This window comes from Schistocerca cancellata, chromosome 2, assembly GCF_023864275.1.
Source record: "Schistocerca cancellata isolate TAMUIC-IGC-003103 chromosome 2, iqSchCanc2.1, whole genome shotgun sequence".
Lineage (NCBI taxonomy): Eukaryota > Metazoa > Arthropoda > Insecta > Orthoptera > Acrididae > Schistocerca > Schistocerca cancellata.
The window spans coordinates 14,877,273-14,894,450 of NC_064627.1; the positions used below are offsets into that span (position 1 = coordinate 14,877,273).

The following is a 17,178-nucleotide window of genomic DNA, read 5'->3' on the forward strand; positions in this document are numbered from 1 at the left end:
AGGTGATAATCACTTGGCGCCAGGTCTGGGCTGTAAGGTGGATGGTTGATAACGTCCCACTTGAAGGACTCAAGAAGGGCCGTTGTTCTGCGAGCAGAGTGAGGACGGGCGTTATCGTGCAAAAAAACGATACCGGGAGTCAGCATACCACGGCGTTTGTTCTGTATAGCCCGTCGTAACTTTTTTATTGTTTCACAGTACACGTCTTGATTAATGGTCGTACCACGTTCCATGAATTCAACCAACAACACCCCTTTGGCATCCCAAAACACCGTTGCCATCAGTTTTCTGGCAGAAAAATCTTGCGAGGCTTTTCTTGGTTTGGTAGGCGAATTTGAATGTGCCCACATCTTTGATTGTTCTTTTGTCTCAGGGTTCACGTACTTAATCCAGGTTTCGTCACCGGTCACGATTCTGTTTAACAATGGTTCTCCTTCGTCCTCATAACGTGACAGAAAGTCTAATGCAGAGGCCATTCTTTGAGTTTTGTGGTGGTCGGTAAGAATTTTGGGCACCCATCGTGCACAGAACTTACGGTAACCCAATCTTGCTGTCACTATCTCGTACAAGAGAGTCTTAGAAATCTGTGGAAAACCAGTAGACAACTCCGACATTGAGAAACGTCGATTTTCACGAACTTTTGCATCAACTGTCTGAACGAGTTCGTCCGTCACCGATGATGGTCTACCATTCCTCTCTTCATCATGAACGTTTTCTCGTCCACTTTTAAATAAACGTACCCATTTACGGACAACTCCTTCACTCATAACTCTCGGTCCGTACACGGCAAAAAGCTCACGATGAATAGCTGCTGCAAAATATCCTTTGGCTGTAAAAAACCTTATGACAGCACGCACTTCACATTTGGCGGGGTTTTCTATTGCAGCACACATTTCAAACTGCCACAAAAACTAAACTAGCGCAGGTACGACGTTCACTCGACCACGGCTTGATGCCGACTGACCTGTTGAGTGCGTGAACGCACAGATGGCGTCGCTACTCCCCCCACAACCCGCACTGTGACCGATCGGAGGTTACTTTCTGAACCGCCCTCATATTAATGATACACACTTGTTATAAGATACAGGAAATGAACTTTGAAAAGATTACCTTCTCTGTCTTGTTTACTGGAAAGGATGAACATGGCCGTTTAATGTGGTTTATCTATAAAGCAATGAAGAGACTAGAGTATTTGTTTAACTCAAAATTAATGTGGAAAGTTATCTACATAAATGGTATGTAAAGAGGTATCTGTCCTCAATTTTAAAGTAATTATGAAATATTTGGAGAAGAGATCAGAGAGAACAATGGTCACACAGTAGTAAAGAACATAATACCACATTAGAAATAATAATTATACCACAATCCTCTCATTTCAGCCATTGTGACAACGGAACAGTAACATCATTTTCTCACATATTTTCTTCCACAATGATACCAAAGCACCAGAAATTTTAGCATTTACAAGCTAAATATCTCAATGGCGTCAGATGTTCTTATCTCACAAGCTATTTCTATTTATTCCTTAAATTGCATTTTCAGCTGAATTCCATATAATTACTGATCCCACATTCTTACAATTTTGCTTATCAATCTAATGGCTCAATCTCATGCAAACTTCTGCTTCCAGAAAGTGTTTGAAATTCTGTAAAACATTCAACACTTTCTAAACATGTCTGATAAATAGAGTCATCTGAAATAAAATAAAAATTAGCCTTTACAAAGGTGAAATAATTCTCTGATTAAATTCAAGCTTTCATCTCCACCAGAGATTTATATATATAGAGGGAAACATTCCACGTGGCCTTCACAAATGTCTGCTTGTGTCTGTGTATATGCGGATGGATATGTGTGTGTGTGTGCGCGAGTGTATACCTGTCCTTTTATCCCCCTAAGGTAAGTCTTTCCGCTCCCGGGATTGGAATGACTCCTTACCCTCTCCCTTAAAACCCAAATCCTTTTGTCTTTCCCTCTCCTTCCCTCTTTCCTGATGAGGCAACAGTTTGTTGCGAAAGCTTGAATTTTGTGTGTATGTTTGTGTTCGTTTGTGTGTCTGTCGACCTGCCAGCACTTTCATTCATATATATATATATATATATATCTATGGTTATAATAGAAGGAAACATTCCACGAAGGAAAAATATACCTAAAAACAAAGATGATGTGACTTACCAAATGAAAGTGCTGGCAGGTCGACAGACAGACAAACGAACACAAACATACACACAAAATTCAAGCTTTCGCAACAAACTGTTGCCTCATCAGGAAAGAGGGAAGGAGAGGGAAAGACGAAAGGATGTGGGTTTTAAGGGAGAGGGAAGGAGTCATTCCAGTCCAGGGAGTGGAAAGACTTACCTTAGGGGGAAAAAGGGGCAGGTATACACTCGCACACACACACACACATATCCATCCAATCCCGGGAGCGGAAAGACTTACCTTAGGGGGAAAAAAGGACAGGTTTACACTCGCACACACACACATATCCATCCACACATACACAGACACAAGCAGACATTTTAATAAATATATTTTTCCCACGTGGAATGTTTCCCTCTATTATATTCATATATATATATATATATATATATATATATATTTAAAGAGAAAGATGATGAGACTTACCAAACAAAAGCGCTGGCAGGTCGATAGACACACAAACAAACACAAACATACACACAAAATTCTAGCTTTCGCAACCAACGGTTGCCTCGTCAGGAAAGAGGGAAGGAGAAGGAAAGACAAAAGGAAATGGGTTTTAAGGGAGAGGGTAAGGAGTCATTCCAATCCCGGGAGTGGAAAGACTTACCTTAGGGGGAAAAAAGGACAGGTATACACTTGCACACACACACATATCCATCCACACATACACAGACACAAGCAGACATTTGTAAAGGCAAAGAGTTTGGGCAGAGATGTCGGTCGGGACGGAAGTACAGAGGCAAAGATGATGTTGAAAGACAGGTGAGGTATGAGCGGCAGCACATTGAAATTAGAAATTAGCGGAGATTGAGGCCTGGCGGATAGCGAGAAGAGAGGATATGCTGAAGGGCAAGTTCCCATCTCCGGAGTTCTGACAGGTTGGTGTTAGTGGGAAGTATCCAGATAACCCGGACGGTGTAACACGGTGCCAAGATGTGCTGGTCGTGCACCAAGGCATGTTTAGCCACAGGGTGATCCTCATTACCAACAAACACTGTCTGCCTGTGTCCATTCATGCGAATGGACAGTTTGTTGCTGGTCATTCCCACATAGAATGCTTCACAGTGTAGGCAGGTCAGTTGGTAAATCACGTGGGTGCTTTCACACGTGGCTCTGCCTTTGATTGTGTACACCTTCCGGGTTACAGGACTGGAATAGGTGGTGGTGGGAGGGTGCATGGGACAGGTTTTACACCGGGGGCGGTTACAGGGGTAGGAGCCAGAGGGTAGGGAAGGTGGTTTGGGGATTTCATAGGGATGAACTAAGAGGTTACGAAGGTTAGGTGGACGGCGGAAAGACACTCTTGGTGGAGTGGGGAGGATTTCATGAAGGATGGATCTCATTTCAGGGCAGGATTTGAGGAAGTCGTATCCCTGCTGGAGAGCCACATTCAGAATCTGATCCAGTCCCGGAAAGTATCCTGTCACAAGTGGGGCACTTTTGGGGTTCTTCTGTGGAAGGTTCCGGGTTTGAGGAGATGAGGAAGTGGCTCTGGTTATTTGCTTCTGTACCAGGTCGGGAGGGTAGTTACGGGATGCAAAAGCTGTTTACAAGTTGTTGGTGTAATGGTTCAAGGATTCCGGACTGGAGCAGATTCGTTTGCCACGAAGACCTAGGCTGTAGGGAAGGGACCGTTTGATGTGGAATGGGTGGCAGCTGTCATAATGGAGGTACTGTTGCTTGTTGGTGGGTTTGATGTGGACGGACGTGTGAAGCTGGCCATTGGACAGGTGGAGGTCAACGTCAAGGAAAGTGGCATGGGATTTAGAGTAGGACCAGGTGAATCTGATGGAACCAAAGGAGTTGAGGTTGGAGAGGAAATTCTGGAGTTCTTCTTCACTGTGAGTCCAGATCATGAAAATGTCATCAATAAATCTGTACCAAACTTTGGGTTGGCAGGCCTGGGTAACCAAGAAGGCTTCCTCTAAGCGACCCATGAATAGGTTGGCGTACGAGGGGGCCATCCTGGTACCCATGGCTGTTCCCTTTAATTGTTGGTATGTCTGGCCTTCAAAAGTGAAGAAGTTGTGGGTCAGGATGAAGCTGGCTAAGGTAATGAGGAAAGAGGTTTTAGGTAGGGCGGCAGGTGATCGGCGTGAAAGGAAGTACTCCATCGCAGCGAGGCCCTGGACATGCGGAATATTTGTGTATAAGGAAGTGGCATCAATGGTTACAAGGATGGTTTCCGGGGGTAACAGACTGGGTAGGGATTCCAGGCGTTCGAGAAAGTGGTTGGTGTCTTTGATGAAGGATGGGAGACTGCATGTAATGGGTTGAAGGTGTTGATCTACGTAGGCAGAGATGCGCTCTGTGGGGGCTTGGTAACCAGCTACAATGGGACGGCTGGGATGATTGGGTTTGTGAATTTTGGGAAGAAGGTAGAAGGTAGGGGTGCGGGGTGTTGGTGGGGTCAGGAGGTTGATGGAGTCAGGTGAAAGGTTTTGTAGGGGGCCTAAGGTTCTGAGGATTCCTTGAAGCTCCGCCTGGACATCAGGAATGGGATTACCATGGCAAACTTTGTAAGTAGTGTTGTCTGAAAGCTGACGCAGTCCCTCAGCCACATACTCCCGACGATCAAGTACCACAGTCGTGGAACCCTTGTCCGCCGGAAGAATGACGATGGATTGGTCAGCCTTCAGATCACGGATAGCCTGGGCTTCAGCAGTGGTGATGTTGGGAGTAGGATTAAGGTTTTTTTAAGAAGGATTGAGAGGCAAGGCTGGAAGTCAGAAATTCCTGGAAGGTTAGGAGAGGGTGATTTTGAGGAAGAGGAGGTGGGTCCCGCTGTGACGGAGGACGGAACTGTTCCAGACAGGGTTCAATTTGGATAGTATCTTGGGGAGTTGGATCATTAGGAGTAGGATTAGGATCATTTTTCTTCGTGGCAAAGTGATATTTCCAGCAGAGAGTACGGGTGTAGGACAGTAAATCTTTAACAAGGGCTGTTTGGTTAAATCTGGGAGTGGGGCTGAAGGTGAGGCCTTTGGATAGGACAGAGGTTTCTGATTGGGAGAGAGGTTTGGAGGAGAGATTAACTACTGAATTGAAGCCTTCTTGGTTACCCAGGCCTGCCAACCCAAAGTTTGGTACAGATTTATTGATGACATTTTCATGATCTGGACTCACAGTGAAGAAGAACTCCAGAATTTCCTCTCCAACCTCAACTCCTTTGGTTCCATCAGATTCACCTGGTCCTACTCTAAATCCCATGCCACTTTCCTTGACGTTGACCTCCACCTGTCCAATGGCCAGCTTCACACGTCCGTCCACATCAAACCCACCAACAAGCAACAGTACCTCCATTATGACAGCTGCCACCCATTCCACATCAAACGGTCCCTTCCCTACAGCCTAGGTCTTCGTGGCAAACGAATCTGCTCCAGTCCGGAATCCTTGAACCATTACACCAACAACTTGTAAACAGCTTTTGCATCCCGTAACTACCCTCCCGACCTGGTACAGAAGCAAATAACCAGAGCCACTTCCTCATCTCCTCAAACCCGGAACCTTCCACAGAAGAACCCCAAAAGTGCCCCACTTGTGACAGGATACTTTCCGGGACTGGATCAGATTCTGAATGTGGCTCTCCAGCAGGGATACGACTTCCTCAAATCCTGCCCTGAAATGAGATCCATCCTTCATGAAATCCTCCCCACTCCACCAAGAGTGTCTTTCCGCCGTCCACCTAACCTTCGTAACCTCTTAGTTCATCCCTATGAAATCCCCAAACCACCTTCCCTACCCTCTGGCTCCTACCCCTGTAACCGCCCCCGGTGTAAAACCTGTCCCTTGCACCCTCCCACCACCACCTATTCCAGTCCTGTAACCCGGAAGGTGTACACGATCAAAGACAGAGCCACGTGTGAAAGCACCCACGTGATTTACCAACTGACCTGCCTACACTGTGTAGCGTTCTATGTGGGAATGACCAGCAACAAACTGTCCATTCGCATGAATGGACACAGGCAGACAGTGTTTGTTGGTAATGAGGATCACCCTGTGGCTAAACATGCCTTGGTGCACGACCAGCACATCTTGGCGATAGGAACTTGCCCTTCAGCATATCCTCTCTTCTCGCTATCCGCCAGGCCTCAATCTCCGCTAATTTCTAATTTCAATCTGCCGCCGCTCATATCTCACCTGTCTTTCAACATCATCTTTGCCTCTGTATTTCCGTCCCGACTGACATCTCTGCCCAAACTCTTTGCCTTTACAAATGTCTGCTTGTGTCTGTGTATGTGTGGATGGATATGTGTGTGTGTGCAAGTGTATACCTGTCCTTTTTTCCCCCTAAGGTAAGTCTTTCCGCTCCCGGGATTGGAATGACTCCTTACCCTCTCCCTTAAAACCCATTTCCTTTTGTCTTTCCTTCTCCTTCCCTCTTTCCTGACGAGGCAACCGTTGGTTGCGAAAGCTAGAATTTTGTGTGTATGTTTGTGTTTGTTTGTGTGTCTATTGACCTGCCAGCGCTTTTGTTTGGTAAGTCTCATCATCTTTCTTTTTAAATATATTTTTCCCACGTGGAATGTTTCCCTCTATTATATATATAATGAAGGAAACATTCCACGAAGGAAAAATATACCTACAAACAAGGATGATGTGACTTACCAAATGAAAGTGCTGGCAGGTCGACAGACACACAAACGAACACAAACATACACACAAAATTCAAGCTTTCGCAACAAACTGTTGCCTCATCAGGAAAGAGGGAAGGAGAGGGAAAGACGAAAGGATGTGGGTTTTAAGGGAGAGGGTAAGGAGTCATTCCAGTCCCGGGAGCGGAAAGACTTACCTTAGGGGGAAAAAAAAGGACGGGTATACACTCGCACACACACACATATCCATCCATACGCAAAAACAAAGATGATGTGACTTACCAAATGAAAGTGCTGGCAGGTCGACAGACACACAAACGAACACAAACATACACACAAAATTCAAGCTTTCGCAACAAACTGTTGCCTCATCAGGAAAGAGTGAAGGAGAGGGAAAGACGAAAGGATGTGGGTTTTAAGGGAGAGGGTAAGGAGTCATTCCAGTCCCGGGAACGGAAAGACTTACCTTAGGGGGAAAAAAGGACGGGTACACACTCGCACACACACACACACATATCCCAATTGGAGATCTGGTATGAAAAAAGGCGAAAAAGTGTTGGTTAAGTTGATCTTGTATTGAACTTGAGTTGGTAGACAGCGATGTGCAAAAAGGTTAGGTGGTTGTGTTGCCGCTAAATCACGTTAAAGGACGGAGAAATTCGGGAAAATTTCGAGAAAATTTCGAAAAAACGTATTAAAGGAGTGGTGTTGTGGTGAAAGATTACGAAAATGGGGCTAACAATTGTAGAAAAAATGACGTTAAAACCTGTGGGGAGCGGCTAAAATGATCGGTGATGTGCGAAAAACGGAAGTGGAAATAAAGTTAAAGTTATTAGAACTAGCCGAAATGGTTGTTAAATACGTGAAAGCAGCTGTTATTGAACTAGAAACGGTGGATTTTATAGCAGCGGTAGTGTTGAAAGCGGAAAATAAAATCTTTTGGTTATGGTTGGGAAGTGGGTTACGTATTGTTGAGCATATATATGGCGGGATAAAATTGTATAGTAGATTACGGTAAAAGGGGAAGGTGAATACAAAGTGAAACTACTGGTAAAAACAGAAAGAGAAAATAAAGAGAAAAAAGAGAAATAAGACGACAGGAAAGATTTCGAAATGCAAAGGCGACAATAACAAACGTAATTGTTGGGTTCAAATTAATGATATGGTTATAATAGAAGGAAACATTCAACGAAGAAAAAATACATCTAAAAACAAAGATGATGTGACTTACCAAATGAAAGTGCTGGCAGGTCGACAGACACACAAACGAACACAAACATACACACAAAATTCAAGCTTTCGCAACAAACTGTTGCCTCATCAGGAAAGAGGGAAGGAGAGGGAAAGACGAAAGGATGTGGGTTTTAAGGGAGAGGGTAAGGAGTCATTCCAGTCCCGGGAGCGGAAAGACTTACCTTAGGGGGGAAAAAGGACGGGTACACACTCGCACACACACACATATACCGACACCCCGCACCCCTACCTTCTACCTTCATCCTAAAATTCACAAACCCAATCATCCCGGCCGCCCCATTGTAGCTGGTTACCAAGCCCCCACAGAACGTATCCCTGCCTACGTAGATCAACATCTTCAACCCATTACATGCAGTCTCCCATCCTTCATCAAAGACACCAACCACTTTCTCAAGCGCCTGGAAGCCCTACCCAATCCGTTACCCGCAGAAACCATCCTTGTAATCATTGATGCCACTTCCTTATACACAAATATCCCGCACGTCCAGGGCCTCGCTGCGATGTAGCACTTCCTTTCATGCCAATCACCTGCCACCCTACCTAAAACCTCTTTCCTCATTACCTTAGCCAGCTTCATCCTGACCCACAACTTCTTCACTTTTGAAGACCAGACATACCAACAATTAAAGGGAACAGCCATGGGTACCAGGATGGCCCCTTCGTACGCCAAGCTATTCATGGGTCGCTTAGAGGAAGCCTTCTTGGTTACCCAGGCCTGTCAACCCAAAGTTTGGTACAGATTTATTGATGACATCTTCATGATCTGGACTCACAGTGAAGAAGAACTCCAGAATTTCCTCTCCAACCTCAACTCCTTTGGTTCCATCAGATTCACCTGGTCCTACTCCAAATCCCATGCCACTTTCCTTGATGTTGACCTTCACCTGCCCAATGGCCAGCTTCACACGTCCGTCCACATCAAACCCACCAACAAGCAACAGTACGTCCATTACGACAGCTGCCACCCATTCCACATCAAACGGTCCCTTCCCTACAGCCTAGGTCTTCGTGGCAAACGAATCTGCTCCAGTCCGGAATCCCTGAAGCATTACACCAACAACCTGACAACAGCTTTCGCATCCCGCAACTACCCTCCCGACCTGGTACAGAAGCAAATAACCAGAGCCACTTCCTCATCCTCTCAAACCCAGAACCTCCCACAGAAGAACCACAAAAGTGCCCCCGACTTCCTCAAATCCTACCCTGAAATGAGATCCATCCTTCATGAAATCCTCCCCACTCCACCAAGAGTGTCTTTCCGCCGTCCACCTAGCCTTCGTAACCTCTTAGTTCATCCCTATGAAATCCCCAAACCACCTTCCCTACCCTCTGGCTCCTACCCTTGTAACTGCCCCCGGTGTAAAACCTGTCCCATGCACCCTCCCACCACCACCTACTCCAGTCCTGTAACCCGGAAGGTGTTCACAATCAAAGGCAGAGCCACGTGTGAAAGCACCCACGTGATCTACCAACTGACCTGCCTACACTGTGATGCATTCTATGTGGGAATGACCAGCAACAAACTGTCCATTTGCATGAATGGACACAAGCAGACAGTGTTTGTTGGTAATGAGGATCACCCTGTGGCTAAACATGCCTTGGTGCACGGCCAGCACATCTTGGCGCAGTGTTACACCGTCCGGGTTATCTGGATACTTCCCACCAACACCAACCTATCCGAACTCCGGAGATGGGAACTTGCTCTTCAATATATCCTCTCTTCCCGTTATCCACCAGGCCTCAATCTCCGCTAATTTCAAGTTGCCGCCACTCATACCTCACCTGTCATTCAACAACATCATTGCCTCTGCACTTCCGCCTCGACTGACATCTCTGCCCAAACTCTTTGTCTTTAAATATGTCTGCTTGTGTCTGTATATGTGTGGATGGATATGTGTGTGTGTGCGAGTGTATACCCATCCCTTTTTCCCCCTAAGGTAAGTCTTTCCGCTCCAGGGACTGGAATGACTCCTTACCCTCTCCCTTAAAACCTACATCCTTTCGTCTTTCCCTCTCCTTCCCTCTTTCCTGATGAGGCAACAGTTTGTTGCGAAAGCTTGAATTTTGCCTGTATGTTTGTGTTCGTTTGTGTGTCTGTCGACCTGCCAGCACTTTCATTTGGTAAGTCACATCATCTTTGTTTTTAGGTATATATATTAGTTTTAATTTGGAGGGTATTCATTATAGTGCTGTACATACATGTTCAGTTCAGTACTCACCTAGGAGCATTTGTTACATCTTTATAGTTTTCTTCAAATGATACTGTGCTAATTACTTAAGTTATTATTTGATGAACAGTGCTGATGCACACTGCGGGGACACCATTAGCACACAGGATTTGGAGCCGGGTGGATATAATTGAGACAAATTTACATTAGTTTTCAGATATTCACTTTTAAAAATTGAATACATTTCATGTAAAATGCGTGAAATCAGCTATCTCTAATCCCCCACCTCTCGCCCCACCCTGCCCACCCCACCGCCACCGTGTGCACCATTTACACCTAGAAAAATTCTAGAATTTTAATAATGTAGGAAAAGATAAATGATACTAACCATTAAGAAGAAGCTTTTAGCTGCAGACAGGCACAACTAAAAGACACTTACAAAAAGCTTGCCGCCACAGTCTTCATCGGCAAGAAAGAAACACTTACCATTCACACACACAAGCGATGACATCTCACAAACACATGACCGCCAACTCCAGCAACTTGGGCTGGAATGCAACTATAACATGGGACACAAGCAGCAATCTGGGGGGACAGGTAAGGGGAATGGATACTGATGCACGGGTGGGGGGAGAGAGAAACGCTGTTTGGCGGAGTGTGCAGGGCACAGAACATCCACTGGTTGCAAAGCTGTATATGAGGGATATTTTGGTACGAAAGGAATCACAGCTGTCAAAATGGAGGTACTGTTTGTGATCAGTGTATTTAATGTGGACAGACGTGTGGATGGAGCCATCAAAGAGGGGAAAGTCAAAGTCTAGAAAGGTGTCACACTCAGTTGAGAACCGCAAAGTGAGGCAGATGAGAGAAAAGGTGTCGAGGTTGTAAATGAATGAAAATAGGTCTTGAGTCCAGATAATGAAGATATCATCAATGAATCTGAACCAGACAAGGGGTATGGCATTCTGGGAGGCTTGGAAGGTCTCCTATAAATGACCCATAAACAGGTTCGATGCCATGCTGGTGCCCGTGGCCATGCTGCAGATTGTTTGTATACCTTCCCTTCAAAGGAGAAGTAATTGTAGGTTAGGATAAAGTTAGTACGGTGTATGAGGAATGAAGTGGTGGACTTGAAGTCTGAAGGAAGTTGGGAAAGATAGTGTTCAATAGCTGTAAGACCACAGGCATGAGGGATGTTAGTGTATAGGGAGGTGGACTCAAAAGTGACAAGTACGGATCCAGGAGGTAAATGGGTGGGGTTGGTGGAGACTCGGTGAAGGAAGTGGTTCAGTCCTATCCAAAGGTCTCACCTTTAGCCCTAAGTGCAAATTTAACTGTGCTGGACTTGTCAGGGATACTCTCTCCTTCCACCAATCTCCACAATGGGAACATTTCTTGGTCGCCAATCCATCCTACCAAAAGCAACCTAATTCCAACACTGAACACCATCTCTTTCAGTTCATACAACAACCATCCAACCACCCCCCCCCCTCCCCCCTGTCACTTCACCAACTGCTGGCCACCTTCCAGGAATTCCTTGCCACCAACTTAGCCTCATCATTACTTTCCCAGGCCGCTTCCTCAGAACACCACAAAAATTCCGCCATTGTAGTTATGAATTGCAATGACTACCTCGTAGAATGCTTCTGTCAATTATCTGACTCTTCCACCTATAAACTCTGCCAGAGTGATCCCATTCCAGAATTTCAACATAACCTTCAATCCCTGATTAAAGCCTATAGCTCTTCCCAGAACCTCTCCCCTGGATCCATTTTCCTCCCCGCCCCTATGACACTTCGTACACCCATCTTCTACCTGTTTCCCACAATCCCATCGTGGCTAATTACTGTGACCCCGCTGAAAGAATTTCAGCTCTCATTGACCACCACTGCCAACCAACTGTCTGTAATCTAGCATCCTGAATCAAAGACATCAATTACTTCCTTCACCAGCTCTCTACCATCCTACCCCTTTACCTCCTGGAACCCTACTCGTCACTGTTGACACCACCTCTGTATACACCACCATTCCTCATGCCTACAGACTTACTGCTATTGAACAGTAGATTTCCCAATGCTCTTCACGCTCCATATCCACTACCTCATTCCTCATACATGGTACTAACTATACCTAACCCACAACTCTGAAGGGAAGGTACAGAAACAACCATGGGCACACACATGGCACCCTTCTATGTGAACCTGTTTATGAGCCATCTTAGAGGAGACTTTCCTAGCCTCCCAAAGTCCTAAACCCCTTGTCTTCTACAGGTTCATGGATGATATCTTCATGATCTGAACTCAGGACCAAGACACCCTATCTTCATTCCTTCACAACCTTCACAACACCTTCTCTCCCATCCACTTTACTTAGTCCTCCTCAACCCAGTGTGCCACCTACCTAGAGGTTGACCTCCTCCATTCTCACAGCTCCATTTGTACCTCTGTCCACATTAAACCCACCCGGAGACGGTATGTCTGCAGTGTCAAGAACACCCTTGCTCTTTACACTGTGGGTCTCACAAAGGCCTTCAGAGGCAGGCAGTCCGTCCCCAGTAGCTGAGTGGTCAGCACAACAGAATATCAATCCTAAGGGCCAGGGTTCGATTCCTGGCTGGGTCGGAGATTTTCTCCGCTCAGGGGATGAGTTTTGTGTTGTCCTAATCATTGTCATTTCATCCCCATCGACGCGGAAGTCGCTGAAGTGGTGTCAAATCAAAAGACTTGCCCCCAGTGAACAGTTTACCCAATGGGAGGCCCTAGTCACACAACATTTATTTTATTTGAAGGCAGGCACTATCTCCCAGACTTCATCTGCAAACAGATTTTCTGTGCCATTTCCCATTACACTCGCAATCCTCCCACACCCACAAGAACTAGCCACATAGGGGTGCTACCTTCGTCGCCCAGTAAATAGATATATACATATATATGTGGGAGGGATACAGGTGGTGGAAATTGCTTAATAATTACTTGAATAATTGGAAAAATTTATTGGAAAGAATAGTTGGAAGAAATTGGAAGGTAGTTTATGAATCAGTACACAATTCTGGGTGACTTTAACTGATACCGATACCAACAGACCTTCAATATCAATACATTCAAGATCAATATTCATAATTTACATTACGTACTGTTTCACATTAATTCCACTGCGCATAGTCTGGATTATAACAATGCCGATGCAGGATCGCTCCTCCACTGTTCGCGCAAATTCCTCTTATCTGCTACAAATCTCCCTATGCAGGATCTTGGCAATGGGTGAAATGATGAACAGACAGGGATGGATGTCCAAATTTTGGGAATTAATTTTACCTTCCTAATAACTTTTTATAACACTTCTAATGTATGGCTGATATACACTATTTTTAACAGTTCTTGTATGATGGATCCAAGCATACGTCCATACCCTACCACTTTCCAAAACAAACAGGTGAAGATACAGGAATTAATAAACTGAAGAGCATATTTCTTATTTTATTTCATACAGATGTATCAAAACATTATCATTGCACAAAACAACTCATTAACTTATCTTTGACAGGGTTTATAACCTGTTCAGTTTACATGTATAAAAAGAAAAAAAATGAAAAAAGATAATATGATTCAACACAATTGTCCCACTCTGCACTGATGTCATATGGAGGTGCACAGTGCCTGAGCTTATTTCCCTTTTTGAGGGTTGATAATCCTGGCTGGTATGAGCACAGCCTTTATTTTCGGCCGTTGGAGTTATCTTGAGTTGTTATCAAATTTTATGGGCATGTTAGCTTCTTTTACACATACAGGGTGTTTCAAAAATGACCGGTATATTTGAAACGGCAATAAAAACTAAACGAGCAGCGATAGAAATACACCGTTTGTTGCAATATGCTTGGGACAACAGTACATTTTCAGGCGGACAAACTTTTGAAATTACAGTAGTTACAATTTTCAACAACAGATGGCGCTGCAAGTGATGTGAAAGATATAGAAGACAACGCAGTCTGTGGGTGCGCCATTCTGTGCGTCGTCTTTCTGCTGTAAGCATGTGCTGTTCACAACGTGCAAGTGTGCTGTAGACAACATGGTTTATTCCTTAGAACAGAGGATTTTTCTGGTGTTGGAATTCCACCGCCTAGAACACAGTGTTGTTGCAACAAGACGAAGTTTTCAACGGAGGTTTAATGTAACCAAAGGACCAAAAAGCGATACAATAAAGGATCTGTTTGAAAAATTTCAACGGACTGGGAACGTGACGGATGAACGTGCTGGAAAGGTAGGGCGACCGCGTACGGCAACCACAGAGGGCAACGCGCAGCTAATGCAGCAGGTGATCCTACAGCGGCCTCGGGTTTCCGTTCGCCGTGTTGCACCTGTGGTCCAAATGACGCCAATGTCCACGTATCGTCTCATGCGCCAGAGTTTACACCTTCATCCATACAAAATTCAAACGCGGCAACCCCTCAGCGCCACTACCATTGCTGCACGAGAGACATTCGCTAACGATATAGTGCACAGGATTGATGACGGCGATATGCATGTGGGCAGCATTTGGTTTACTGACAAAGCTTATTTTTACCTGGACGGCTTCGTCAATAAACAGAACTGGCGCATATGGGGAACCGAAAAGCCCCATGTTGCAGTCCCATCATCCCTGCATCCTCAAAAAGTACTGGTCTGGGCCGCCATTTCTTCCAAAGGAATCATTGGCCCATTTTTCAGATCCGAAACGATTACTGCATCACGCTATCTGGACATTCTTCGTGAATTTGTGGCGGTACAAACTGCCTTAGATGACACTGCGAACACCTCGTGATTTATGCAAGATGGTGCCCGGCCACATCGCATGGCCGACGTCTTTAATTTCCTGAATGAATATTTCGATGATCGTGTGATTGCTTTGGGCTATCCGAAACATTCGGGAGGCGGCGTGGATTGGCCTCCCTATTCGCCAGACATGAACCCCTGTGACTTCTTTCTGTGGGGACACTTGAAAGACCAGGTGTACCGCCAGAATCCAGAAACAATTGAACAGCTGAAGCAGTACATCTCATCTGCATGAGAAGCCATTCCGCCAGACACGTTGTCAAAGGTTTTGGGTAATTTCATTCAGAGACTATGCCATATTATTGCTACGCATGGTGGATATGTGGAAAATATCGTACTACAGAGTTTCCCAGACCGCAGCGCCATCTGTTGTTGAAAATTGTAAGTACTGTAATTTCTAAAGTTTATCTGCCTGAAAATGTACTGTTGTCCCAAGCATATTGCAACAAACGGTGTATTTCTATCGCTGCTCGTTTAGTTTTTATTGCCGTTTCAAATATACCGGTCATTTTTGAAACACCCTGTACATATATGCAGCTGAACTAACATGCTTTTTTTAATGGCTCCTTTACTATCTGAACCATCTTGATCCTCCCTTCCACTACCTGCTTTTTTGAATTGTGCAGATGGGAGTTATCCTTACAAGTCATTCTCTGCCCCTGCAATTACCCCAACTTGAACATATGGTAGCATACTCTTCCCACACCCTCCACCCAACAGTTTCCACGCCATATGTCCTATCATCTCCTCCCCATTTTTGTCTCCCACCCTCTGCCAATATATGCAGCCATCTTTCGGCACTTCTCTCTTTTTTGTCTCCGTTTTCCTCCAACTCCCTGCCCCACAACCTTCTGATGCTGCGCCTGTTGGCATTCTAGTTACTGCACACTTTGCCAGACAGTGTTCACCTGTCTCCCCACATACACACTACCATCCCTTCCCCTTCCTGCCATCTCCAGATTGCTGCTTGCATCCCATGTGAGAGTTGCCTTCTGGCCTGAACTGCTAGAGTTGGCAGTCATTTGTGCATGAGGTGTGCTTGCTTGTGTGTACGAATAGTGAATTTTTCTCTTTTTCCGATTAAGGCTGTGGCCAAAAGCTTTATGTAAGTGTCTTTTAATTGTGCCTGTCTGTAACTTAACATGTCTTCTTTATGGTAAGTAGCAGTCTTTACCTACATTGTTGATATTCCTATCTGGAGTTTCTATTGTTAGAATCCTTAATACTGTGACAACATTTCATTACTGTATCATTTACTTCAGGTTCCAGCTTTATTCCTATTTTATGGCTAAGTTTTGCTAAAAAATCACATTAAAAAAAGATTGCTGTACCAAGTAATTAGAAATTTCCAAAGAATTTCGAATATTCTGCTGAATTCAATTTAGTGTTGTTGGTATAGTCAGCAACTTAAATTGTGTTTTCTTGTAGTTTTGTGTAAATTACGAAACAGCAAGTCTGCATCAGCAGCATTTTCTTCTACATTATGTGACACTGTACAATCATTTTCCCTGACCTCTTTAAATGCATGTAATTTCAAAGGTGAGTATCCTGCTTCTGTGAAAGCACTGTTTAAAGAGTTAATAGAACAGAAAATGTAAATATTTCACATTGCATAGTATGTGTGGAAGAAAGTGATATAACAATACATAAAAAAACATGTAACTGACTTTGGCAAAGATGACGCTCTGACGATCTCGGACCATGACTTGTCCGTCAGCCAAGTAGGTGCAGGATTTGCATATGGATTATCTAATGCGACACCTCCTGTCAGAAGAAATGACCAATTCTCTTCACACACCAAACCCTGAAATATGGTGAAAGCCATTACAAACTCATACCAACCAAATGAAAGACACACACCGATAACAATATTGTTATCATGATCAATGATGGACATTACATTTACCACAAAATTAACAGTAAAATACTACACTATTACACTATAACACTAATGGAAATTCCTGGATAGAAAAAATACAAAAAATAAGGGAAAGGCAACCACCTACCTATGGAGGACTGGTGAGTGCCACACAGGAACACTTAATAGAGAACAGTTAACGCTAGCTTTCGAGCTCTCGCTTTTGCTCTTTTTCTATTAAGAGTACACACATTCACACTAACAACCACACAGACTCCCAAATGTACACACTCTCA

General features: G+C 44.6%; 1 protein-coding gene across 1 annotated transcript in view; it reads right to left on the bottom strand.

Annotated features, from left to right (window-relative positions):
- The window catches only part of LOC126163202 (dynein axonemal heavy chain 3), a 1,221,238-nt gene that overhangs the window by 188,221 nt on the left and 1,015,839 nt on the right, over positions 1-17,178 (bottom strand). The window contains exon 54 of the mRNA XM_049920156.1: positions 16,692-16,828. Within this exon, the coding sequence (XP_049776113.1) occupies positions 16,692-16,828 (137 nt within the window). The remainder of the gene's footprint in view (positions 1-16,691; positions 16,829-17,178) is intronic.